The sequence below is a fragment of the Heptranchias perlo genome, chromosome 20 (genome assembly GCF_035084215.1).
Source record: "Heptranchias perlo isolate sHepPer1 chromosome 20, sHepPer1.hap1, whole genome shotgun sequence".
NCBI classification, from domain to species: Eukaryota; Metazoa; Chordata; class Chondrichthyes; order Hexanchiformes; family Hexanchidae; genus Heptranchias; species Heptranchias perlo.
In genome coordinates this window covers 6,560,631-6,588,307 of record NC_090344.1, presented here as the reverse complement: position 1 = coordinate 6,588,307, position 27,677 = coordinate 6,560,631, and the positions used below count along the sequence as shown (strand labels likewise).

The 27,677-nt window shown below is 47.2% G+C and overlaps 1 protein-coding gene and 1 non-coding gene across 2 annotated transcripts; one reads left to right on the top strand and one right to left on the bottom strand.

The window, feature by feature from the left end:
• Positions 1–252: 252 nt before the first annotated feature.
• LOC137335590 (zona pellucida sperm-binding protein 4-like) lies at positions 253–21,524 on the top strand. Its single transcript, XM_068000898.1, has 11 exons — positions 253–331; positions 660–809; positions 18,297–18,470; positions 19,024–19,202; positions 19,270–19,367; positions 19,443–19,571; positions 19,649–19,843; positions 20,042–20,189; positions 20,346–20,418; positions 21,188–21,259; positions 21,376–21,524. Exons 1-11 carry the CDS (start codon positions 253–255, stop codon positions 21,522–21,524), a joined length of 1,446 nt encoding a protein of 481 aa, XP_067856999.1.
• trnav-aac (transfer RNA valine (anticodon AAC)) lies at positions 11,780–11,852 on the bottom strand. The gene has a single exon. It is a non-coding gene; the product is annotated as a tRNA-Val (tRNA).
• Positions 21,525–27,677: the final 6,153 nt, after the last annotated feature.

Below are 27,677 nucleotides of genomic sequence, written 5' to 3'. Positions count from 1 at the left end.
TGGAAGCAGCAATTTGAGTAAAGTTGACTGATGGTCGAGTGTGCGTTGTGACGATATCGAGACAGTCGACAATATTCAGCGCAGTTGATTCTGCAAATTGTTGCTTGATATTACAAGTCGTACATTCAAAACGATTTTGATAAAGACACTCTAATATTGTTGATTTGAAATAATTGGTGTAGAACCTGATATTGCTCGACATCGTATTTGGTACAAGAAAGAGAGATTGGATGGACACAGCGTTCTGAAAGGATGGCGGATCGGGTATATGGGAACGGAATTTTACCCTGGCTGAACATCTCCGTTGCCTTTGGGTCTGATTTTTGCTCAGGTAGTTTCATTGGTTCAAACCGGATGAACCCCGTTGTGTCCCCATTTTTAATCAAAAATCACCAATTGGTTTCTCACATCTTTTCAGCGGTGCAGAAGGCAGGTTTGACTTATCTCCAGCAGAGCATGTTTGAGCACCAGAGGACAGAATGCAGAGGGTTTGTCCACGCAACACACGTGGACGAAATTAAGATAATCTTTCAAGAAGTTTTACAGATTGAAGCCGGCACGTGAATTTATCCCAATTCAGTCGATCTCATGTGTGCAGAATGAAAAGGTAAAGGATGCTGCATTGGTCTGGAACCAAACCCCTGGTTTCCCACCGGCAGACGAGGGTTCCACCACTGAACCGCTAATGTACACACAGCTGCAGGTTGCACGTGTAGCGTGTGATATATGTCTTGAATATGCAGTCTGCAAAGCTCCTGTGCAGCCTGCTTTTACAGCCGCCCGGTACCTGTGGGTTAACGAGCGAAAAGGTAAGGCATAGACTTTGAAATTCACTGGGCGTTCAAAACCAACTGACAATCATGGTGCAAAATGCTCAAATAAATAAGAGCTGTAATTACCAGGCAGTGCTTCTCTCAGAGATAAAGAGATAATCCAGCCAAATGTTTACCTATAAGATTTCACGATATGGGATTTAATTTAAGTTGCACCTTAAATTCAGTTTGATCACCGAATGTGGAGATTTATACTATTATTTTCTTTGCGTGCTTCTCTCTATCTCTGTCTGCATTTCTTCTCTCTCTGTGTTTTCCCCTAATGGACTTATCAGGCTTCCTTGAACGGCCAGGTCTGGATGGGATATGGCTGTCGGATCTTCAGTCAAATGTTGTATTTCGACGGGATGATCTTTGCGATTTTCCGTCTCTGTTTTCGGAAAATATAAACCCAGATGGGATTCCCCCTCCTCAGGTCCCGTCACCTGCGGGTAATGGGAATGAGCCTGATCGATCACTCGGTCTTAATATCTGTATTCTCATTGCTCAAGAATAAGATAACGGGGTTACAGCTATTTTCAGGTCACATTTTAGATATTAATACATAACAGATTTATTCGAAAACTAGAAGCACGTGGGGTTAAAGGAGCAGTGGTAATGCGGGCACGTAATTGGCTGAGGGATAGGAGACAGAGAGTAGTGGTGACCGGATGTTTTTCTGACTGGAGGGAAACATGCAGTGGGATCCCCCAGGGGTCGGTACTCGGACTATTGCTTTTCTTGTTATATATAAATGCCTTGGATGTGGGAATAGGGAGTACAATTTCGAAGTTTGCGGACATTACAAAACTTGACAAAGTAGTAAATAGTGAGGAAGATAGTAGCAGAATTCAGGAGGACATGGACAGAATGGTGAAATGGGCAGTCACGTGATCGATTAAATGCAGATCAGTGTGAAGTGATGCACTTTTTAAAGACGAACATGGAGAGGCAGTATAACCTAAATGGAACAATTTATGGGGGGCGGGGGGGGGGCGGGGGGTGCAAGAGCAGAAGAACCTGGGGGTGCATATTCACAAAACAAGAAAGTTGATGAGGCGGTTCAGTCAGCATAAGGGATACTTTGCTTTGTAAATAGGGGCATTGAGTACAAAAAAAGGAAGTCATACTAATCCTTACAAATCAGTGTTTAGGCCTCAGCTGGAGTGTATGTCCGGTTCTGGGCACCACACTTTAGGATGAAAAGGCATTGAAGGGGATTCAGAGCAGGTTGACCTGGATGATACCAGGGATGAGGGACTTCAGTTATGTGGAGAGATTGGAGAAGCTGGGATTATTCTCCTTACAGCAGAGAAGGTTAATGGGAGACCTAATAGAGATATTCAAAATAATGAGGGGTTTTGAAAGAGCAAGTGGGGAGAAACTGTTTCCTCTGGCAAGTGGGTCGGTAACCAGAGGTCACAGATTTAAAATAATTGGGATAAGAACTAGCCCGGAATTGAGGAGAATTTTTTCACACTGAGGATTTTTTAAGATCAGGAACGCACTTCCTGAAAGGGCGGTGGAAGCAGATTCCAGAGAATCATTCAAAAGGCAATTGGACATGTACTTGAAGAGGACTAATTTGCAGGGAAAAATCTGGGGTGTGGGTCTAATTGGACAGGTCTTCGAAAGATCCAGCACAGGTACCACGGCGGAATGGCCTCCTTCTGTGCTGTGAGCTTCCATGATTCTATGATTACCTTCTGAATCATTACAATTGATAATATTCAGTGTTGAGGAACCAAGAAAATTATAACCGTGATTTTCGGCTTCTCCATTCCCTTATGAATATCGCAGATTATAATGTCCAGGCGGGGTGGGACTGAATGGGGGATAGAGTGCGGAGATTGGAATGGAAGCCCAGCAGAATGAACTTGGTCTCATCAGTTTTTGTTATTTTTCCTACCAGTTGCCCGAAGCAGGCGGTGAAACTTCTCGAGAGAGAGAAACGTCATTTCAGTTCTGAAGGAAAAAGGTGTCATGAAAATCGGGAGAAACGCACACGCAATGATCCGGTACTTACAGCACATCCCTTTTAAACAGACACAGACACGGAATGATCCGGGATATAAATCAAATTATGGTTGATTAGTTTCTCTTTCGTTGACCATAAGATCGACTCTTTTTACCAGGACACCGCTGTACGTTTGATACGTCGCGATCTCACAATCTCAACACCTTCTTGGAAGGAAATGTTGCTGATTGCAGCAAACAACGCAAAAAGCTCCGTCTGTCGTTTCGAGAAGCATGGGACTGACAGCCACACCTTCTGGATGGAGTGAATGAGAGAAACAAGACTTAGACACAAAAATCGACATTGATCGGACTCAAACCTACGCGTGCAGAGCACAATAGATTAACAATCCTTTGCCTTACTCTCTGGGCCACCGCGTCACATAAGCAGAACTTTAAAAGCCCTTTTATTCAAAATGAAAATACTGGCTATGTTGCCAATCTGAAATAATAACAGTAGATGCTGGAAATCGTCAGCAGGTCAGACAGAATCTTTAGATATGGAAAGAGAGTTAATGTTTTAGGTCGGTGACCTTTCGTCTGAGCTGGGTGAGAATAAAAGCGTTTTTATTTTCTGTTTTTGAATGCAAAGCCCTGGACTCTGAGGACAAGAAAGTCTGACCGTACAATATGACCTGCCCATGCATCCAAATCATAGAAGTATCATAGAATCATAGAATCATAGAAGTTACAACATGGAAACAGGCCCTTCGGCCCAACATGTCCATGTCGCCCAGTTTATACCACTAAGCTAGTCCCAATTGCCTGCACTTGGCCCATATCCCTCGATACCCATCTTCCCCATGTAACTGTCCAAATGCTTTTTAAAAGACAAAATTGTACCCGCCTCTACTACTGCCTCTGGCAGCTCGTTCCAGACACTCACCACCCTTTGAGTGAAAAAATTGCCCCTCTGGATCCTTTTGTATCTCTCCCCTCTCACCTTAAATCTATGCCCCCTCGTTATAGACTCCCCTACCTTTGGGAAAAGATTTTGACTATCGACCTTATCTATGCCCCTCATTATTTTATAGACTTCTATAAGATCACCCCTTAACCTCCTACTCTCCAGGGAATAAAGTCCCAGTCTGTCTAACCTCTCCCTGTAAGTCAAACCATCAAGTCCCGGTAGCATCCTAGTAAATCTTTTCTGCACTCTTTCCAGTTTAATAATATCCTTTCTATAATAGGGTGACCAGAATTGTACACAGTACTCCAAGTGTGGCCTCACCAATGCCCTGTACAACTTCAACAAGACATCCCAACTCCTGCATTCAATGTTCTGACCAATGAAACCAAGCATGCTGAATGCCTTCTTCACCACCCTATCCACCTGTGACTCCACTTTCAAGGAGCTATGAATCTGTACTCCTAGATCTCTTTGTTCTATAACTCTCCCCAACGCCCTACCATTAACGGAGTAGGTCCTGGCCCGATTCGATCTACCAAAATGCATCACCTCACATTTATCTAAATTAAACTCCATCTGCCATTCATCGGCCCACTGGCCCAATTTATCAAGATCCCGTTGCAATCCTAGATAACCTTCTTCACTGTCCACAATGCCACCAATCTTGGTGTCATCTGCAAACTTACTAACCATGCCTCCTAAATTCTCATCCAAATCATTAATATAAATAACAAATAACAGCGGACCCAGCACCGATCCCTGAGGCACACCGCTGGACACAGGCATCCAGTTTGAAAAACAACCCTCGACAACCACCCTCTGTCTTCTGTCGTCAAGCCAATTTTGTATCCAATTGGCTACCTCACCTTGGATCCCATGAGATTTAACCTTATGTAACAACCTACCATGCGGTACCTTGTCAAATGCTTTGCTGAAGTCCATGTAGACCACGTCTACTGCACAGCCCTCATCTATCTTCTTGGTTACCCCTTCAAAAAACTCAATCAAATTCGTGAGACATGATTTTCCTCTCACAAAACCATGCTGACTGTTCCTAATTAGTCCCTGCCTCTCCAAATGCCTGTAGATTCTGTCCCTCAGAATACCCTCTAACAACTTACCCACTACAGATGTCAGGCTCACTGGTCTGTAGTTCCCAGGCTTTTCCCTGCCGCCCTTCTTAAACAAAGGCACAACATTTGCTACCCTCCAATCTTCAGGCACCTCACCTGTAGCGGTGGATGATTCAAATATCTCTGCTAGGGGACCCGCAATTTCCTCCCTAACCTCCCATAACGTCCTGGGATACATTTCATCAGGTCCCGGAGATTTATCTACCTTGATGCGCGTTAAGACTTCCAGCACCTCCCTCTCTGTAATATGTACACTCCTCAAGACATCACTATTTATTTCCCCAAGTTCCCTAACATCCATGCCTTTCTCAACCGTAAATACCGATGTGAAATATTCATTCAGGATCTCACCCATCTCTTGTGGTTCCGCACATAGATGACCTTGTTGATCCTTAAGAGGCCCTACTCTCTCCCTAGTTACCCTTTTGCCCTTTATGTATTTGTAGAAGCTCTTTGGATTCACCTTTGCCTGATCTGCCAAAGCAATCTCATATCCCCTTTTTGCCCTCCTGATTTCTCTCTTAACTCTACTCCGGCAATCTCTATACTCTTCAAGGGATCCACTTGATCCCAGCTGCCTATGCATGTCATATGCCTCCTTCTTATTTTTGACTAGTGCCTCAATCTCCCGAGTCATCCAAGGTTCCCTACTTCTACCAGCCTTGCCCTTCACTTTATAAGGAATGTGCTTACACTGAACCCTGGTTAACACACTTTTGAAAGCCTCCCACTTACCAGACGTCCCTTTGCCTGCCAACAGACTCTCCCAATCAACTTCTGAAAGTTCCTGTCTAATACCATCAAAATTGGCCTTTCCCCAATTTAGAATTTTAACTTTTGGGCCAGACCTATCCTTCTCCATAGCTATCTTAAAACTAATGGAATTATGATCACTGGTCCCAAAGTGATCCCTCACTAACACTTCTGTCACCTGCCCTTCCTTATTTCCCAAGAGGAGGTCAAGTTTTGCCCCCTCTCTAGTCGGGCCATCCACATACTGAATGAGAAATTCCTCCTGAATACACTCAACAAATTTCTCTCCATCCAAGCCCCTAATGCTATGGCTGTCCCAGTCAATGTTGGGAAAGTTAAAGTCCCCTACTATTACCACCCTATTTTTCTTGCAGCTGTCTGTAATCTCCTTACATATTTGCTCCTCAATTTCCCGTTGACTATTTGGGGGTCTGTAGTACAATCCTATCAAAGTGATCTCTCCCTTCTTATTTTTCAGTTCTACCCATATGGACTCAGTGGGCGAACCCTCGGATATATCCCCTCTCACTACTGCCGTGATGTTCTCCCTAATCAAGAACGCAACTCCCCCTCCTCTCTTACCTCCTGCTCTATCTTTCCTATAGCATCTGTACCCTGGAACATTGAGCTGCCAGTCCTGCCCCTCCCTTAGCCATGTTTCAGTAATAGCTATAACATCCCAGTCCCATGTACCCATCCATGCCCTGAGTTCATCTGCCTTGCCCATCAGACTTCTTGCATTGAAATAAATGCAGTTTAATCTAGTCTTCCCTTGGTCTTTGCCCTGCTTTCTCAGACCATCTGTCCGGTCATGTTCTGTACACTCTCCCTTACTGCCTTTTGTTTCTGTCACCACTTTATTTCCCACTGACTTCCTGCATCGGTTCCCATCCCCCTGCCACATTAGTTTAAACCCTCCCCAACAGCACTGGCAAACACTCCCCCTAGGACATTGGTTCCAGTCCTGCCCAGATGCAGACCGTCCAATTTGTACTGGTCCCACCTCCCCCAGAACCGGTTCCAATGGCCCAGGAATTTGAATCCCTCCCTCTTGCACCATCTCTCAAGCCACGTATTCATCTTAGCTATCCTGTCATTCCTACTCTGACTAGCCCGTGGCACTGGTAGCAATCCTGAGATTACTACCTTTGAGGTCCTACTCTTTAGTTTAACTCCTAACTCCCTAAATTCAGCTTGTAGGACCTCATCCTGTTTTTTACCTATATCGTTGGTGCCTATATGCACCACGACAACTGGCTGTTCACCCTCCCCCTCCAGAATGTCCTGCAGCCGCTCCGAGACATCCTTGACCCTTGCACCAGGGAGGCAACATACCATCCTGGAGTCTCGGTTGCGTCCGCAGAAACGCCTGTCTATTCCCCTTACAATCGAGTCCCCTATCACTATAGCTCTGCCACTCTTTTTCCTGCCCTCCTGTGCAGCAGAGCCAGCCACGGTGCCATGAACCTGGCCACTGCCACCTTCCCCTGGTGAGCCATCTCCGCCAACAGTATCCAAAACGGTATACCTGTTTTGGAGGGAGATGACCGCAGGGGACCCCTGCACTGCCTTCCTACTCTTCCTCTGTCTGTTGGTCACCCATTCACTATCTCCCTCAGTAATTTTTATCTGCGGTGTGACCAACTCACTGAACGTGCTATCCACGACTTTCTCAGCATCGCGGATGCTCCAAAGTGAGTCCATCCGCAGCTCCAGAGCCGTCAAGCGGTCAAACAATAGCTGCAGCTGGACACACTTCCCGCAGGTGAAGGAATCAGGGATACAGGAAGGAGCCCTGAATTCCCACATCCCACAAGAGGAACATGACACGGCGCTGGGATCTCCTGCCATGACTTAACCCTTAAATTAGCTTAAGAACAACTACAGTGTCAAGAGAAAAAAAAAGGAAAGAAAAACTACTTACCACTCCCTTTAAGGAGTTTACTCCTTTAAATTGTTCTCAATTTAGAGAATGTTAACTACACTAGGGACCTTGATTCACTAAAAAATAAACGCTACTTCCTATAAGACCTGCAGACCTTCCCTTTCCTTTTACTTCAGTTACTGTAGATAAGGAGAAATACTCACCTGAACCTACTCACCAATCAGGTGCCTCCCCTGTGTCGCGTCCCGATCTGATTCCTGACGTCACTTCGAACTCGGTCGCAGCTCCGCTCGGCTCCTCTCAGCGCTCTGAAATCCCGCCTTTTATCGGACGCTCCCTCCGCTCGGCTCGGCTCCTCTCAGCGCTCTGAAATCCCGCCTTTTATCGGACGCTCCCTCCGCTCGGCTCGGCTCCTCTCAGCGCTCTGAAATCCCGCCTTTTATCGGACGCTCCCTCCGCTCGGCTCCTATCAGCGCTCTGAAATCCCGCCTTTTATCGGACGCTCCCTCCGCTCGGCTCGGCTCCTCTCAGCGCTCTGAAATCCCGCCTTTTATCGGACGCTCCCTCCGCTCGGCTCCTCTCAGCGCTCTGAAATCCCGCCTTTTATCGGACGCTCCCTCCGCTCGGCTCGGCTCCTCTCAGCGCTCTGAAATCCCGCCTTTTATCGGACGCTCCCTCCGCTCGGCTCCTCTCAGCGCTCTGAAATCCCGCCTTTTATCGGACGCTCCCTCCGCTCGGCTCGGCTCCTCTCAGCGCTCTGAAATCCCGCCTTTTATCGGACGCTCCCTCCGCTCGGCTCGGCTCCTCTCAGCGCTCTGAAATCCCGCCTTTTATCGGACGCTCCCTCCGCTCGGCTCCTCTCAGCGCTCTGAAATCCCGCCTTTTATCGGACGCTCCCTCCGCTCGGCTCGGTTCTTCAGTTGGGTGGAGTTCGCTGATGCGGTAAGGCGCTGTTGTGGGTGGTCGATCTTCGTGGAGGGCTGCGGTTGCGGCCTTGTTGTCTTCGGTTGAGCCTGCCACACCGTGCCCCTCGCCGTGATGTTGCCTGCGGGCCTGCGAACCTCTGGATCTCCTTCCTCCGCTCGAGAATGTTGAAAATATCCAGTCAGCAGAAAACTTCGGTGGAAGAACAGATTTTGTCACTGCATGCAGCGTGCTGGAAGGACCAAAGACTAATGGTGAGCGTGGGGAATTGCCAGGATACCAAGCATTAGGATTCACTCGATATTTTGGCAGGTAGTCCGTTGATGAATTTCAGATGGAACAGCAACATATTGAAATCCAGTCGGTGTGTGAAAGAAAGCGAGTGCTGATGGAAGGGGCTGGGAGTTCAGCAGTGTGGGACCGTGTGCCCAAACACAGCAGTTAAATCCGATTCCCAATTAGTGAACCCATCCAAAACGTCTGTTTGTTTGGTTGAGGTTTTTTTTTTATTCGTTCATGGGATGTGGGCGTCGCTGGCGAGGCCGGGATTTATTGCCTATCCCTAATTGCCCTTGAGAAGGTGGTGGTGAGCCGCCTTCTTGAACCGCTGCAGTCCTTGTGGTGAAGGTTCTCCCAGAGTGCTGTTCGGTAGTGAGTTCCAGGATTTTGACCCAGCGATGATGAAGGAACGGCGATATATTTCCAAGTCGGGATGGTGTGTGACTTGGAGGGGAATGTGCAGGTGGTATTGTTCCCATGTGCCTGCTGCCCTTGTCCTGCTGGCTGGTAGAGATCGTGGGTTTGGGAGGTGGTGTCGAAGAAGCCTTGGCGAGTTGCTGCAGTGCATCCTATGCATGGTACACATTACAGCCACTGTGCGCCGGTGTTGGAGGGAGTGAATGTTAAGGGTGGTGGATGGGGTGCCAATCAAGCGGGCTGCTTTGTTCTGGATGGTGTCGAGCTTCTTGAGTGTTGTTGGAGCTGCACTCATCCAGGCAAGTGGAGAGTATTCCATCACACTCCTGACTAGTGCCTTGTAGGTGGTGGAAAGGCTTTGGGGAGTCAGGAGGTGAGTCACTCGCCGCAGAATATCCAGCGTCGAACCTGCTCTTTTAGCCACAGTGTTTATGTGGCTGGTCTAGTTAAGTTTCTGTTCAATGTGACCACAAGGATGTTGATGGCTGGGGATTCGACGATGGTAATGCCGTTGAATGTCAAGGGGAAATGGTTCGACTCTCTCTTGTTGGAGACAGTCATTGCCTGGCACTTGTCTGGCGCGAATGTTACTTGCCACTTATCAGCCCAAGCCTGGATGTTGTCCAGGCCTTGCTGCATGCGGGCACAGACTGCTTCTTTATCTGAGGGGTTGCGAATGGAACTGAACACTGTGCAATCGTCAGCGAACATCCCCATTTATGGCCTTATGATGGAGGGAAGATCATTGATGAAGCAGCTGAAGATGATTGGGCCTCGGACACTACCCTGTACTGTACACTACTTTTTAAATATTACAGCTAAGCAGAGCACTTGAGCAGTCACAGCTGTGACTTTGTATTTTCTCCCTCTCCTCTAGATCTTCCCGGCAACTGCCACTAACCAACCGCAATCTTGTGTCACAATTCTCCACGAGAAAGTTCCGTGCCTCAGTTTTCAAATGAAATAACTTCCATCTCTTCAGTCACGGACAGCCCAGAGAGAGTTTCTGAGTCTCAGGTCCCACTTTGCCTCAATCCTCCATGAAGTACCATGCAAATATGTCCTTCAGTTAATAATAATATAAATAAAAGTTCTTATCTTTTGGGGTTTTGTTCAGATTCCACGGCTTTTAAAGATCATTGCAGATATTTGACGAAGCGCCTCTTGATTGGTGGCTTCTCTTTGATTAAGATTCCGAAGCGATCAATGAGAGGCCGAAAAGCAAGCTGTTTGCCAGAAACACTGTTATTTCGGTACTTAAATAAGCAGTATGGGTTCTGGAAGTGCTCAGGTTGTGAGTTTCAGTCTCACCTTCAACAATCCAACTTTTCACTCCGGGCATTTTGACCGGAGTTCAAAGTACAACTGGTATGTTCCATGATGCATCTACTTCTTAGTGTTCCCATGTGGGAACTTGGGTTCCTCTGGCCTTCCGTCTTGCTTGAGCAGATGCGAGTTTCGTTGTTTTCGAGGGAGAGGGGGATCTTAGCGTCAGCTGATATGGCAAAGGGGCCGGGATGAGATCTTTAAATCGAAGGAACCAAACATACGATTATTCTTTTCGTTAAACGGATATTCATCGGTTGCAATTTTCGTGTAAGGAAAATTTGGAAGGGAAATATGCTGCCTGGTGTCACTGTGTAACGGGTGAAATTATTCAGCTTACAGATGTTAATACGCTGAAAGGTCGAGAGGCCTTTTCCAACTCCCGTGTGGGACAAGTTCAGCTTTTGGGCCACTGGGTAAAGTGTTATTTTCATTCGTGCCACCGAATGACAAGCCATTTGGCACAAACAAGAAGAATTTTAAACTCACGAGTTCGCTGTCCATGTTTCTTCGATCATGTTCAATAAAATCAAGGATACCCCTCAGCACGTGACTGAAAATTTTAGAACAGTGACCCTCACCCCCGTTCGACGTCTTCGAGGGATAATTCAGAGTCCTCTTATGAATATGTAAGACGGGAACTTAACGACTAGCGAGCCTGGGTAGCTCAGTCGTTAAAGCATCAAACTTTTAAAGCGGGTAGTGATATCAGGGTCCAGTGTTCAAGGTATACATTTTGAAACAGCTGGTAAGTTCTGCCTTTGTTGCGAAGCAACAGCTCCGGGACAGACGATGCCTGTGATGTGTTGTCAAAGCTTCGGTGGTGTCTTGTTTCCCAGGGATGGGCACTAATGCGCTGTCTGTAGCGGGAATTGCAGCTTCCCGCCAGCAACGTGTGATTGGAGAGAGCGGGGCCGAAAGAGGGGCTTAATGTTGTTTCTGTCGTGGCCTCAATCAATCCGGGAGCTGGGGAACATCAAACATCGAAAAACTGATGTTTGTTGCCGCGGCCGCAATGCTGTCTATAACTGTGGTTATTAACCGAAGCTGCACTGCAGGAGCCTTCAATGATCTCTCACAAATCAGCTGAAATTATTCGCAATGTGCAGCTTTGAGAGGGGCTTTCTGCACCGTCAGTGCAGGAAACGTGAGTGAGTGTGAAACACTGTCTGTATATGTGTAGTGTTTGAGTTTGTATTGAACTATACAGAGAATGGAAAATATACCTGTTCTGTGAGGTGTGGTATTTTATTCACATTTAACCACAGACTGAATTCTTGCTTTTTTCACACTTATTGAATTTTCGTGGGTCACGTTTTCAAAATGTTTCTGCCCGGTTTTGAACCGGGGACCTTTCGCGTGTTAAGCGAACGTGATAACCACTACACTACAGAAACGCTGTTGCACACGAGCGTATGGGAAGCCCTCAGAAGATAGCTGCCGTCTGCAAATGCTCTCAGTGTGGGAGACGGGTCCCTTTCCCGTTCAGGGGATTAACTTCTACAAAATAGTTTACTGTATTAATTTCGCAATACTCATTAAACTCTGAAAAAAGACGAATAGTTGTTCAAATCGCCATTAATCAACTAACAACTTTTTGTTTCAGGCTGACGGAAATCCTAACTTTTTTTAATGTCTTCATTCACCAGGCAGAATATAGAAAGTTCAGAGGGGATGTGAAAGAGGAAATAAGGGGGTCAAAGAGAGAGAATAAGAATAGACTGGAGGCCAACATAAAAGGGAATCCAAAAGTCTTCCACAGGCATGTAAACATTAAACGGGTCGTAAGAGCCCTACTCTGATTAGTGACCATAAAGCAGATCTACTCATGGAGGCAGAGTGGGTGGCTCAGGGACTAAATGAATACTTTGCATTTGTCTTTAACAAAGATGAAGATGCTGCCAGAGTCTCAGTACAGGAAGATATAGTTGAGATACCAGATGGGCGAAACATTGATAAAAAAGAGGTACTTGAAAGGCTATCTGCACTTAAAGTCGATAAGTCACCCGATCCGGATGGGATGCATCTTAGGTTGCTGATAAAAGTAAGAGGGGAAATTGCAGAGGTACTGGCCATAATCATCCAAATATCCAAAGATACGGCGGTGGTGGAGAGGAGCGTAGAATTGCAAATGTTACACCCTAGTTCAAGAAAGAGTGCAAGGGTGAACCCAGAAACAAGAGGCCAGTCAGGTAACCTCAGTATTGGGGAAACTTTTAGAAACGATAATCCGGGACAGAATTCACAATCACTTGAACGAGTGTGGATTGATTAGTTAAAGGCAAAACGAGTTTAACTAACCTGATGGAATATTTTGATGAGATAACAGAGAGGGTAGATGAAGGCAATGCAGTTGATACGGTGTATATGGACTTTAAAAAGGCATTTAATAAAGTGCCCCACTGTAGGCTTATCAGTAAGATTGCGGCCCATGGATAAAGGGGGCAATAGAAACATGGATACAGAATTGGCTAAGGGACAGGAAACAGAAAGTAGTGGTGAGCGGTTGTTTTGTGGACTGGAGGGAGGTGTACAGTGTTGTTCCCCAGGGGTTAGTGATGGGACCACTGCTTTTCTTCATATATATTAATGACTTGGACTTGGGTGTACTGGGCACAACTTCAAAATTTGCAGATGACACAAAATTTGGAATGGCGGTAAACACTGTGACGGATAGTGATTCACCTCCAGAGGTGATAGACAGACTGGCTGCATGGCGGACACACGGCAGATGAAATTTAACGCAGAAACATGAATAGTGATACATTTCGGTAGGAAGAACGAGGAGAGGCAATATAAACTAGAGGGCACAAATCTAAAAGGGGCACAGGTTCAGAGAGTTCTGTGGGTTTATGTGCACAAATCTTTGAAGGTGGCAGAGCAGGTTGAGAAAGCCGTTAAAAATCATACGGGATCCTGGGCTTTATAAATAGAGGCATAGAGTAAAAAAGCATGGACGTTATGATGAACCATAATCAAACACTGATTCGGCCACAACTGGAGTATTGTGTCCAGTTCTGTGCACCGCACTTTAGGAAAAATGTGAAGGCCTTCGAGAGGGTGCAGAAGAGATTTACTGGAATGATTCCAGGGATGAGGGACTTTAGTTACTTGGATAGACTGGAGAAGTTGCGTTGTTCTCCTTGGAACAGAGACGGTTGCGAGGAGAATTAATCAAGTTATTCAAAATGATGATGGGTCTAGACAGAGTAGATGGAGAGAAACTGTTCTCATTGGCAGAAGGGTCGAGAACCAGAGGACATAGATTTCAGGTGACTGGCAAAAGAACCAAAGGTGACATGACGAAAAATTTCTTTACACAGCGAATGGTTAGGACCTGGAATGCACTGCCCGAGGGGGTGGTGGAGGCAGATTCAATTATGGCCTTCAAAGAGGAACTAGATAATTAAATGAAAGGAAAAGAATTGCACGGCTTAGGGGAAACGGTGGGGGAGTGGGACGAGCTGGATTGCTGTTATATTAGAGCCGAATGGCCTCCTTCCGTGCTGCAACCTTTCTCCGAAATCTATGATTTCATGGGAAGTGACCGTCGCTGGCAATGCCAGCATTTATTGTGTATCCCTAATTGGCCTTGAGAAGGTGGCGGTGAGCCGCCTTCCTGAACCGCTGAAGTCCGTGTGCTGAAGGTTCTCTCACAGTGCTGTTCGGCAGGGAGTTCTAGGATTTTGACCCAGCGTCACGTGAGCATGGTGTGTGACTTGGAGGGGAACGTGCAGGTGGTGTTGTTCCCATGCGCCTGCTGCTCTTGTCCTTCTAGCTGGTAGAGGTGGCGGGTTTGGGTGGTGCTGTCGAAGAAGCATTGGCGAATTGCATTGCTACAGTGCATCTTGTAGATGGTACACACTGCAGCCACGGTGCGCTGGAGGGAGTGAATGTTAAAGATGGTGGATGGGGTGCCAATTAATCGGGCTGCTTTGTCCTGGATGGTGCCTAGCTTCTTGATTGTTGTTGAAGATGCATTCGTCCAGGCATGTGGAGGGTATTCCATCACACTCCTGACTTGTGCCTTGTAGATGGTAGAAAGATTTTGGAGAGTCATGAGCTGATTCACTCGCCGTAGAATGCCCAGCCTCTGACCTGCTATTGTAGCCACAGTATTTAAGTATTTTAATATATATTCGTTCATGGGATGTGGGCGTCGCTGGCGAGGCCAGCATTTATTGCCCATCCCTAATCACCCTTGAGTGGTGGTGGTGAGCCGCTTTCTTGAACCGCTGCAGTCCGTGTGGTGAAGGTTCTCCCACAGTGCTGTTAGGTAGGGAGTTCCAGTATTTTCACCCAGCAGTGATGAAGGAACGGCGATATATTTCGAATTCGGGATGGTGTGTGACTTGGAGGGGAACGTGCAGGTGGTATTGTTCCCATGTGCCTGCTGCCATTGTCATTCTTGGTGGAAAAGGTCGTAGGTTTGGGAGGTGCTGTCGAAGAAGCCTTGGCGAATTGCTGCAGTGCATCCCAAAGATTGTACACACTGCAGCCACTGTGGGTCGGTGGTGAAGGGAGTGAATGTTTAGGGTGGTGGATGGGTGCCAATCAAGCGGGCGGCTTTGTCCTGGATGGTGTCGAGCTTCTTGAGTGTTGTTGGAGCTCCACTCATGCAGGCCAGTGGACAGTATTCCATCACACTCCTGACTTGTGCCTTGTATATGGGGAAAGGCTTTGGGAGTCAGGAGGTGAGTCGCTCGCCGCAGAATACTCAGCCTCTGACCTGCTCTTGTAGCCGCACTATTTATATGGATGGTCCAGTTAAGTTTCTGATCAATGGTGAACCCAGGATGTTGATGATGGGGGATTCGGCGATGGAAATGCCGTTTAATGTCAAGGGGAGGTGGTTCGATTCTCGCTTGTTGGAGATGGTCATTGCCTGGCACTTGTCTGGCGCCAATGTTACTTGGCACTTATCAGCCTAAGCCTGGATGTTGTCGAGGTCTTGCTGAATGCGGTCTCGGACTGCTTCATTATTTGAGGGATTGCGAATGGAACTGAACACTGTGCAATCATCAGCGAACGTCACCATTTCTGACCTTATGATGGAGGGAAGGTCATTGATGAAGCAGCTGAAGGTGGTTGGGCCTAGTGCACTGCCCTGAAGAACTCCTGCAACAATGTCTTGGGGCTGAGATGATTGGCCTCCAACAACCACTACCATCTTCCTTTGTGCTAGGTATAAATCCAGCCACTCGAGAGTTTTCCCCTGATTCCCATTGACTTCAATTTTACTAGGGTTCCTTGGTGCCACACTCGGTCAAATGCTGCCTTGATATCAAGGGTCTGTAACTCTCACCTCACCTCTGGAATTCAGCTCTTTTGTCCATGTTTGGACCAAGGCTGTAATGAGTTCTGGAGCTGAGTGGTCCTGGCGGAACCCAAACTGAGCATCGGTGAGCAGGTTATTGGTGAGTAAGTGCCGCTTGATAGCATTGTCGACGACACCTTCCAACACTTTGCTGATGATCGAGAGTAGACTAATGGGGCGGTAATCGGCCGGATTGGATTTGTCCTGCTTTTTTGGACAGGACATACCTGGGCAATTTTCCACATTGTCGGGTAGATGCCAGTCTTGTAGCTGTACTGGAACAGCTTGGCGAGAGGGGCGGCTCGTTATGGAGCACAAGACTTCAGCACGTCAGCCGGGATGTTGTCCGGGCCCATCGCCTTTGCTGTATCCAGTGCACTCCAGCCGTTCCTTGATATCACGTGGAGTGAATCGAGTTGGCTGAAGATTGGCTTCTGTGATTTTCGGGATATCGGAAGGAGGCCCAGATGTATCATCAACACGGCACTTCTGGCCGCAGATGGTTGCAACCGCTTCAGCCTTGTCTTTTGCACTCACGTGCTGGGCTCTGCCATCATTGAGGATCGGGAGGTTTACAGGGCCTGCTCCTCCCATGACTTGTTTAATTATCCACCACCATTCACGACTGGATGTGGCAGGATTGCAGAGCTTTGATCTGATCCGTTGGTTGTGGAATCGCTTAGCTCTGTCTATAGCATGTTGCTTCCGCTGTTTAGCATGCATGTAGTCCTGAGTTGTCGCTTCACCAGGTTCACACCTCATTATTTGGACTGGTGTTGCTCCTGGCATGCTCTTCTACATTCCTCATTGAACCAGGGTTGATCCACTGGCTTGTTGGTAATGGTAGAGTGAGGGATATGCTGATCCATGAGATTACAGATTGTGCTGCTGCTGATGGCCCACAGCAACTCATGGATGCCCAGTTTTGAGCTGCTCGATCTGTTCTGCATCTTCCCCATTTAGCACAATGGTAGTGTCACACAACACGTTGGATGGTATCCTCAGTGCGAAGACGGGACTTCGTCTCCATGAGGACTGTGCAGTGGTGTCATGGAACAGATGCATTTGCGACAGGTAGATTGGTGAGGACGAGGTCAAGTCAGTTTATCCCTCGTGTTGGTTCGCTCAACACCGAATGCAGGCCCAGTCTCGCAGCTATATTCTTCAGGACTCGACCAGCTCGGTCAGTCGTGGACATTGAAGTCCCCCACCCAGAGTACATTCTGTGCCCTTGCTATCCTCAGTGCTTCCTCCAAGTGGTGCTCAACATGGAGGAAGACTGATATCATCAGCTGAGAGAGGACAGTAGCTGGTAATCAGCAGGAGGTTTCCTTGCCCATGTTTGACCTTATGCCATGAGTTTTCATGGGGTCCAGATTCAATGTTGATGACCACCCAGGGCCACTCCCTCCTGACTGTATATCACTGTACCGCCACCTCTGGTCGGATCTGTCCTGCCGGTGGGACAGGACATCCCCAGGGATGGTGATGGAAGAGTCTGGGACGTTGGCTGAAAAGCATGATTCTGTGAGCATGGCTGTGTCAGGCTGTTGCTTAACTCGTCTGTGGGACAGCTCCCCCAATTTTGGCACAAGTCTCTAGATGTTCGTGAGGAGGACTTTGCGGGGTCAACTGGGCTTGTTTTGACCTTTGTCGTGTCCCGTGCCGAGTGGTCCGTCCGGTTTTATTCTTATTATGACTTTTTTTAAGCGAGATTTACACAGCTGAGTTGCTTGCTCGGCCATTTCAGAGGGCAATTAAGAATCAATCACATTGCTGTGGGTCTGGAGTCACATTTAGGCCAGACCGGGTAAGGACGGCAGGTTTCCTTCTTTGAAGGATATTCGTGAACCAGATGTGTTTTCACGACAATCCGGTAGTTTCATGGCAACCCATGACTGATACCAGTATTTTAATTCCAGATTTTATTTAATTAATTGAAATTAAATTCCTCAGCTGCCGTGGCGGGATTTGAACTTATGACTTGGAGATTATTCAGCCAGGACTGTGAGATTACTATTTCAGTAACATAACCACTCTGCTACCGTACCGTATGTGGACAACAACATATTGATTTCACTCTGTTTATTAATTCGTATTAAAAAACCCGCATTCCCACCGGTCACACGGAGATGGGGCCTATTTTTAATAAACTATTAAAGGTGACGTTGGGTCTAAAGAATAAAGGTGACTAAAAAAGCAAAAAAAACCCCAAATAATGCGATTTGGTTCCAGTTTGGTTGTGATGAAGAAATAAAGTTGTCGTTGGACCCAGTCTCACCTTTATTCTGCCATTAAAAACAGGCCCATCCGTGTGAGCCGTGCGAATGCGGGTTGATGTTCGGGAGCCCGTGGGCCACGGACTCTGCCTCAGGCTGATTGGGACATTCCGTTACTGCGGGTTGAACAGCGCTGCTATAAAAAGGGGGAGTCGGCTTTCCATTATTACTTCCTTAGGAGAGTTCGCTTGTTATAATGGAGGAGTTGGGGATTCTTGTTTTGTCATTTGTTGTAATCTGTTCAGCTCAGCCGCCCTCTCTTCTTTTCCCCGCCGATAAATGTTGGTTGTCTCCTAAAAACCGCAAAGACTGCGGATTTCCGGGAATTGAAGCCAGTGAGTGTGTGCAGAGAGGCTGCTGCTTCGATGCGGTGAACCGGGATGCGCCGCCGTGTTTCTATTCACTGAACAATCTGCCAGGTGGGTGTATTCTTGGTCTGTCTATATTCTGGGCCAGGACTTTCCAGGGTCACCCGCCACCAAGCTGCACGCGGTTTCCATGGACAGTTTCATCTCTTTCCTTCCTGTCCTACAACGCCAGTTGGAGATTCAAACTTTTCCAGTCCGGAGAGTGGAACCGCTGGTGGGATTGAGCTTCCAATCCCGCAGAGTAGATTTGATGGTGGGATTGGGGGTGCTGTTAATCAGATACAGAAAGGGCAATAGTTAATCCCCCTTTGATCCAATATCTGCAGTTCGAATCATTCTACTGTTGTTCGGTGACTTGGGAGTCACACTGAGGAAGAGCTGCCACTGACCATTTGGATTTGATATTTAATTTCGATCGGAGATACAAGCAATTTAAATCCGACCATCGTGGTGATGAGCTCTGATTGGTCCACTGGTCTTCATTAGACAGATAATGGGACGGGATAGAAACTGAAACATGGATGGGGTTTGTCCCCCTCCCGATAACGGTTCCCTTGACCCTCTCCGTGGGGCAACTAACCGCCTTTCATTGCCTCTCTTGCAGTCTGCACCAAGGATGGGCGGGTCCTGATCGCCATCTCCAAGGATTTGACTCTGCCTCCTGTATACCTAACAACGGTCCATCTGAAGAATGGAGACGGAGCTGAGTGCAATCCGATCGTGGCCTCTGCAGACACTGTGCTCTTTCAGTTCGCAGTCACTGAATGTGGCGCTACTCAGCGGGTCGGTATTGCGGGCTGGGAGTCCCATCAATTGCTCAGTTCGGGACTGATGGTCTTTTCTCTTGTAGCTGGACGGGGTGAACATTCTGTATGAAACGGATGTGTTGGGTGAGTTTGAGATCTTGGATGGCGCTTTGGGATCGGTGACCCGGGACAGCCCTTTCAGGTGAGAATAGGAGCACATTCAGCGGGCAGAGACAGTGAGGAGCTGAATTCTCCAGCCGTGTCCGTTCTCTTGCAGGCTCCATGTCCAGTGCAGTTACAAGGGAAGCCAGGAGTCTGATCTGCAGGTGAAGCCCAGAGTTTACACCCTTTCTCCACCACTGCCTGCCACTGAGGCCGGGATCCTGCTTCTGGAGCTGAGAATAGCGAGGTAACGAGTGCTCGCTGATGGCTAGTGTCCAACTTCAGGCTCTCCAAATAGTGCCCACCCGTCATCTTTCTCTTTTCAGATGGTGGTTACCGGAGCTGGTACGTGGCCAGTGACTACCCGATCCTGAGTGTGCTCCGGGAGCCCGTGTTTGTGGAGGTTCGTGTTCTGAACCGGAACGATCCGTCCCTTGTGCTGGTGCTCAATGACTGCTGGGCGACCCCCACCGCCGAGCCGTATTCGGGGCTCCGATGGGACCTCCTGGTGGACAGGTCAGGGAGCGAGGGAGCTTGAGGCCGTGTGGGGATTGGGGAGCGTGCGACATCGGCGGGGATTAATACAGAAATCGTTACTGGAGTCCGAGTTAATGACGGGGGGAAATAGTCCTTCGAAGTTGATATTGTGTTCCAGACGCTGGTATAATTGGTTTGATGTAAATCTATAACCGTGTGACTCCCTCTCTGTTCCAGGTGCCCCTTTGCTGGTGATAACTACAAAAGCCGCCTCCTCCCGGTAACCGCTGCTTCCCATTTGCTGTTCCCAACTCACCATAATCGTTTTGTAGTCAGCACATTCGCTTTCTGGGACCGAGTTTTGGGCCGGGCTCTGACCGGGGAGGTGAGTTTCCTTCAGTGCTTCTTTCCCGGTCACTTGGTGTCACTTGTTCCCTGGCTCTTAATAAGTGAGTAGGCCCCCTGTTGGTCGGTTGACTAGAAGCATTAATCTCCTGACTGGTAACTGTGTGACTGACTGTACCGCACTGTCCCTTTGCAGGTTTATTTCCATTGCAGTGCTGAGGTTTGCTACCCTTCCACCCGAGAGAACTGCACTGCTCCCTGCAGCTCCAGTAAGTACCTCTGATCTGACCAGAAATTAATTCCTGATGGGGAGGGGTGGGTGTGGGACATCTGGACACGGGGATCCCTCAGCAAGAGGCCGAACACTGGGAACAGGAGGAGTGTCCTGAATCTGGCGGTTCTGGGAACTTGCCCAGTTGCATTCGGTGCAGGTTTCCATTTAGAATGTCAATGTAGGGCAGCGGGTCTGAGCGCATCTTGCACCAGGTCAGCAATTGTGAAGGATGCTCTGACCCTTGAGCTGGGATGAATGAAGTATTTTTGGCTCTTGCTACTTGCCCGGATGCTGAGCTGCCCTACTTGCCGACCGCTGAAGAGCAGAATCCTCCCATTGTTGGCACGGGTGTGTTCCGCATCCGGTTCGGAACAGTCCACCCTTGGCATTGGAGAACGTTTAACCAGCATCTAATTGTCCTCTTTCTGACACTGGGAATTCAGGGTGCAACTGAAAGGATGTCCCGGGGCCGGACACCCGGCCAATTGCGGGTCAAAGTAATGCATCAAACAGTGTCTCCTTCACCAGGAGACCAGACTGGCCATTGTAGCGGCAGCAATTGCAAACTCTGCTCAGTTGGTGCGTCCTTCTGAGAATCGGTTTGGTGAGAACCAGATGCAATTATAGCCGGAATTCTAAATTCTGTCCGGTACCCAGGGCCCTGATGGTTTTTTGCATGAGGCCATCTGATTCAGGATTTGCAGACAACTGAAGATTTAATTATTCACCATCAACTCTTGTCTCTTGTTCTCCTTCGCCCCCAGAGAGGCGAAGAAGCGCCGATAACCGGTCTGGGGCCTTGGTGACCGCTGGTGGACCCATCCTTTTCCTGGAAGGTGAGTAGAGATTGGCTGCTCGGATCCGACAGGATGAGAAAGGTAAACAGGGAGCTTCCACCTGTGTCTCGTGATGGAGTAACTGGTGCCCATCTAACCCTGGCTTCTCCCCACAGATACTGCTGTTGATTCCCCCTCCCGTGTTCCTGGATTAGCGGTTGGGGTAGCGTTGCTCTCCGTGGCCCTGTTGGTCGGGACTGTTGCTTTGTGGAAAATGGAGCAGGGCCGCAGGGTGGGCTCCGAGTGCAGCTCCATGGAACTGTAGATGTGTCTGTTGGATAATAAACTCCTGTTATAGACCTTTGCTGGTCTCATTATCTTTCAAATGCTCGCTGGATTGTACTGTTTGCAGTGAGTTAATTTGGTATCTGGTTTGAGAATTGTTTTTGCAGCAAACAATCCGCCCCCCCCCCCCCACCCAACGATTCGCATTGAGATCCAGGGCAAAGCTGTGGTGGGTTTGTAGCAAAATGGTGTCGGTCAGGAATGACTGGTTCATTTGCCTCGAACACTGGTCCTGGGCACATGTCGCCGGAATTGGCTCTTCCCTGACTGCATCGATTGACCAATTTGCCAAGCCTGGCGAGTGTTGGGCTCTCCTCGCATGACCACTGGCTGCTGGTCTCTCCGGCTATCGAAACAGGAGAATAGACCAGATGAATGTGTGGCTGCAGGGATGGTGTCGGAGGGAGGGATTTAAATTCATGGGACATTGGGACCGTTCTGCAGAAGGTGGGACCTGTACAAGTGGGATGGGTTACACCGGAGCCGGACCAGGACCGATGTCCTCGCAGGGGAGTTTGTTCGTGCTGTTGGGGAAGGTTTAAACTGGAATGGCAGGGGGATGGGAACCTGAGCAGGGAGACAGGAGGGGAAAACAAGGATAGAAACAAGACAAAGGGAGGAAGCAATAGTGGCAGGCGGAGAAAACCAGAGCAAAAAAACAAATAGGGCCATAGTGCAAAAAAAATACTAGATAACTAGCAATCTTGAAGACCAGTCTGAAGGCATTGTCTGAATGTGTGGAGCATTTGCAATAAGGTCGATGAATTAACAGCAGAGATTAATGGGTATGAAAAAGTTACGATTTGGGCGACATGGCTGCAGGGTGACCAAGGATAGGAACTGAACATCCAGGGGTAGTCAATATTTAGGAAGGACAGGCAAAAAGTGAAATGATGTGAGGTAGCGTTGTTAGTGAAGGAGGAAATCAACGCAATAGTGAGGAAGGATATTGGCTCAGAAAATCACGATATGGAATCTGTATGGGTGGAGCTAAAATACCAAGGGGCAGAAAACGGTGGGGGTTGTCTATTGCCCCCCAAACAGTAGTGATGTAGGAGAGGGCATTAAACAGGAAATAGGAGACGCATGTAAGAAGGGTACAACTGTAATCACGCTGACTTAATTTAACATGTAGTTTGGTCAAACCAAATTAGCAATAATACTGTGGGGAAGGAATTCCTGGAGTGCACATGATTGATTTCTAGACCAATACTTTGAGGAACCGACTAGAGAACAGGCGATCCTAGATTGGGTATTGTGCGATGAGAAAGGATTGATTAACAATCTTTTGCGTGCTCCCTTAGAGAAGAGCGACCATAACATGATAGAATTCCTTATTTCCGATGGAGACTGAAGTAGTTGAATCCGAAACTGGGGTCCTGAATCTAAATGAAGGAAATTATGAAAGTGTGAGTTGGCTAGGATGGATTGGGGAACTTCACAAAGGGATGACGGTGGATAGGCAATGGCTAATATTTAAAGAACATATGCAGGAATTACAACAATTATTGATTCCAGTCTGGCACAAAAATAAAACAGCAATGGTGGCTTACAAAAGAAATTAGGGATAGTATTTATCCAAAGAGGAGACATATAAAATTGCTAGAAAAAGCAACAAGCCTGAGGATTGGAAGCAGTTTAAAATTCAGCAAAGGAGGACAGAGATTGACTAAGAGGGAAAAATTAGAGTATGAGAGTAAACAAGCAGGAACATAAAAACTGACTGTAAAAGTTTCTCTAAATGTCAAGAGAAAAAGATTAGTGAAGACAATTAAAAACATACTTTGGTTCTGTTCTCAAAGTAGGACACAAACAACCTTCCAGAAATGTCAGGAACCAAGTTTCTACTGAAGGAATCCAGTATTACTTTTAAAGAAAAAATTCTTGGGAAATTAATGGTGTTAAAGGTTGACAAATCCCCAGGGCCTGATAATCTACATCAGAGTACCAAACGAAGTGGCCCTGGAAAGAATGCCTGCATTGGTGATCATCTTCCAAAATTCTATACTCTGGCACAATTCCTACAGATTGGAGGGTTGCAAATGTAACCGCACTTTTTTTTTTAAAAAAGGAGGGGGAGAAAAAACAGGAATTAAAGACCAGTTAGCCTCACATCAGTAGTGGGGAAAATGCTCGAGTCTATTTTAAAAGATGTGATAACAGAACAATTAGAAGGCATTAATGGGATTTGATAAAGTCAGCATAGGTTTATGACAGGGAAATCATGCTTAACAAATCTACTGGAGTTTTTTGAGGATATAACTAGTAGATTAGATAGGTGAGAACCAGTGGGTGTGGTATACATGGATTTTCAGAAGGCCTTTGATATGGTCCCACAGAAGAGGACCGTGTGCAAAATTAAAGCACATGGGATTCGGGGAATAGACTGGCCTGGATTCAGAATTGGTTGACAGACTGGAAAGAGTGGGAATAAACTGGTCTTTTCCCGGGTGGCAGGCAGTGACTAGTGGGGCACGGCAGGGGTCAGTGCTTGGGACCCCAGCTATTCACAATATATGTCAATGATTTGGATGAGGGAACGGAACGGAATGTAACATTTCCAAGTTTGCAGACGACGCAAAGCTGGGGTGGAATGCGAGCTGTGAGGAAGATGCAAAGAGGGTCCAATGTGACTTCGACAAGTTGGGTGAGTGGGCAAGAACATGGCAGATGCAGTATAACGTGGATAAATGTGAGGTTATCTACTTTTTTTGTCAAAACAGAAAGGCAGTTTATTATCTGAATGGTGATAGATTGGGAAAATGGGGAGGTGCAACGAGACCTGGGTGTCCTTGTACACCAGTCGCTGAAAGCGAGCATTCAGATGCAGCAAGCAGTTAGGAAGGCGAATGGTATGTTGGCGTTCAGTGCAAGAGGATTTGAGTACAGGAACAGGGAATGTCTTACTGCAGTTGTACGGGGCCTTGGTGAGACCCCATCTGGAGTATTGTGTGCAGTTTTGGTCTCCTTATCTGAGGAAAGATGTCATTGCCATGGAGGGAGTGCAACGAAGGTTTTGCAGACTTGTTCCGAGGATGGCAGGACTGACGTATGAGGAGAGATTGGGTCGACCAGGACTATATTCGCTCGAGTTTAGAAGAATGAGGGGTGATCTCATCGAAACATATAAAATTCTAACAGGACGAGACAGACTAGATGCAGGGAGGATGTTCCCGGTGGCTGGGGAGTCCAGAACCAGGGGTCACAGTCTCAGGATACGGGGTATGTCATTTAGAACCGAGATGAGGAGAAATTTATTCACTCAGTGGGTGGTGAACCTGTGGAATTCACTACCACAGAAGGCAGTGGAGGCCAAGTCATTAGACTTATTCAATAAGCAGATAGATATATTTCTTAATGCTCAAGGGATATGGGGAAAAAGCGGGAACAGGGTACTGAATTAGACGATCAGCCATGATCATTTTGAATGGCAGAGCAGAATGATCGACTCTTGCTTTTATTTTCTATGAAATTGACAAAGATAAAACGGTCTGAACCCCCAACAGAATGTGTAGCACAGATATTAATGAGGAAGTGAGAAGCGTGCCCGTGAATTGGCTCCGTGGCTTAATTGCTTAAAGTACTCCGGTCACAGATTCAACTCCCCGTGGTGCTTTTGTGGAATTTATGATGTTTAGTGAATTTGACCAGCAAAAGCATCGTGCGGTGTTTGTACTTTGTTCGGGGTCCAATACGGAACTGCTCAGAATATCTCTTCAAAATGCCCTTTTATTTTGCGGACAGACCCCTCAGAGAATGTGAGCGTAACACGTTAATGTAAGGACACGTTCTTGTTTCTGGGCTCGTTGAGGTCGGGGTATAATTCTCGATTCGAGGTCCATATCCCGTAGAATCCCCAATTTAGCCCTTGACTTTTTATCTTTAGTGGCGGTTCAGACTTTTGCAAAGAGGGAAAAGAAATCCCCAAATCACTCCACCTCAATCTCAAACGCTTTCAGAAGAAGTTCATTTCAAACAATCAGGACCTTAAAGGCACCTCAATGACTTCCACTTTCATTGAACGAGCTTTGCTTGCAATTGCATTCGACCTTGAAACCGCTCTGGGCTTTCATCTCACTGAAGCAGAGTCTGGCCGCTTTGTATCTGTGAGCATGTCACTGACGAGGTTCGCTTTAACATTGGTCTCTATCAATTTTTAAAATTTCACCAAGCCTCAAGGAAAAGAAACAGAGAATCGACCTGTCCCTGTAAGTGATGAATTGAAGGGATTGGTGCTCCATGCAGATCTGAAAAGTGCGCAGTGCAGGCGCTCAGGCATTCCAAATCCACCCTCTCGCCACTCGGCGATCTCATTAACTGAGCTTTACACTGGTCTTGTGTCACCGCGCTGAAATCGAACACGTTTCTCTGAACTTCACAGTTGCTGTTTCCGGAGTGAAGACCAGCTCGTTGGTTGAAGCTTGCAGGAGTAAAAATCCAGTCATTTTGGAGAAGTAAACTGACAGTAGACAACTGTTATATTGGTGGCTGCAATCTCATAGTTTCGCTCAGTGAATTGCTGGTTTAGCAGGTGACCTCTTTGTATGTTTCGGTGGTGCTCTCATTTAGCGAGAAAGTTTGATGGTTCGAACCCTTATTTATTTTTTCTCTAAGGATTCATCGCCTCAAAGTTCCAGGGTTTCAATCTGTGTTTGGTTTGCAAGAAAATGTACCGTGATCACAGCCGGCTGAGCAGTGCTGATATTCCACCATTTACCCTGCGGTCGGAAATCAGGCACATCAATCATACAAAGGAATGGAACATTGGCTTCAGGGATATCACAACTGATAACCCATTTTTTTTAAGCGGGTTTACTTTAAATCAGTTAACGCCTGCTTTAAATGGTAGACTGAGGACTGTCAAACAAACATAGAATAATTACCACAGTCATTTTTAGACTGGACGCCGCACGGTGACTTTGATGTCAGTGACGAGCGACGGGAAAGACCAAAGTGCCATTTGCCCCTCTCACTGTGGCCGTGAAGGACTGTGTCCAGGCTGAAGTTCTGTTCCCACCGGATGATCCTCCCCCCAGATTGTGCTTTCTGAGCTCCAGTCAGGTGATGCTAAACACTCAGGTGGGAAAGACCAAAATCGACAACAAGGTGTTTAAAACATAGCTGATTTATTTAACATATCCAGAATCTTAAACTCCAGCCCAGTTATAGCGGTTATTAACATCAGCAGAAACAAACCCCAAATGTCAGAATGAATATGGTTCAGTCCTGGATGGGATTAACAGCAGAATCCAACCCCTGCAGTCACTTGTGAACTCGCTGGTGTCTCAGCACGTGTGATGACTGAACGAGTCCCTTCACACACATAGAATCATAGAAAGTTACAGAACAGAAGGAAGCCATTCGGCCTATCGTGTCTATGACGGCCGAAAAAGAGCTATCCAACTTAATCGCACTTTCCAACACTTGGTCATAGCCCTGTAGGTTACGGCACTTCAAATGCACATGTAAGTACTTTTTAAATGAGTTGAGGTTTTCCGCCTCGACCACCCTTTCAGACAGTGAGTTCCAGACCCCTAACATCCTGTCCGCTTCTGTGTATCCTGTTACTTTTTCACTGCTGTCCAGAAGTCTATGAACAACTCCCACAAAAGTCTTGCATTCTATTCTGTTACTCATTTCCACGCAAAGCCTTTCTACTGCGTGCTCACCTTTACTGATATGTCTTCTTTCTCATGCAGTAATAGTATCCATCCTCAATATCGCTACTCCACCGCCTTTTCCAATGTCACTATCCTTTCTAAACGGCTTATAACTTGAAATATTTATCTCCCAGTCATGCCCAGTTTGCAGCCAGGTCTCAGTGATGAGCACTAAGTCATGCACTATAAGCTCAATTTACGCTTCTAATTCCCTTGTTTTATTTCTTATGCTACGGACATTAGTGTATAGAAGATTTAATTGGGCATTAGAACTTGTCCTACACTTATGCCCTGATGTTGTGTTTAACATACTTGGTAAATAAGGTTGGTGAGCTGCAGACACAAGTGGTAACATGGGATTATGTTATAGTGTCAACAATGGAGACCTGGCTCAAACAAGCGGAGGAGTGGCCACTTACATATTCCTGGCTACAACGTATTCAGGAAAGGCAGGGGAAAAAAGTTGGGGGGGG

Bases quoted from the DNA above. Each gene is read 5' to 3' on its own strand.
- LOC137335590 (XM_068000898.1), top strand. From the start codon at position 253: ATGGCGGATCGGGTATATGGGAACGGAATTTTACCCTGGCTGAACATC. The intron at 19,844-20,041 runs GTCAGGGAGCGA...TCTCTGTTCCAG, and splicing joins TGGGACCTCCTGGTGGACAG to GTGCCCCTTTGCTGGTGATA. The intron at 20,419-21,187 runs GTAAGTACCTCT...CTTCGCCCCCAG, and splicing joins CACTGCTCCCTGCAGCTCCA to AGAGGCGAAGAAGCGCCGAT.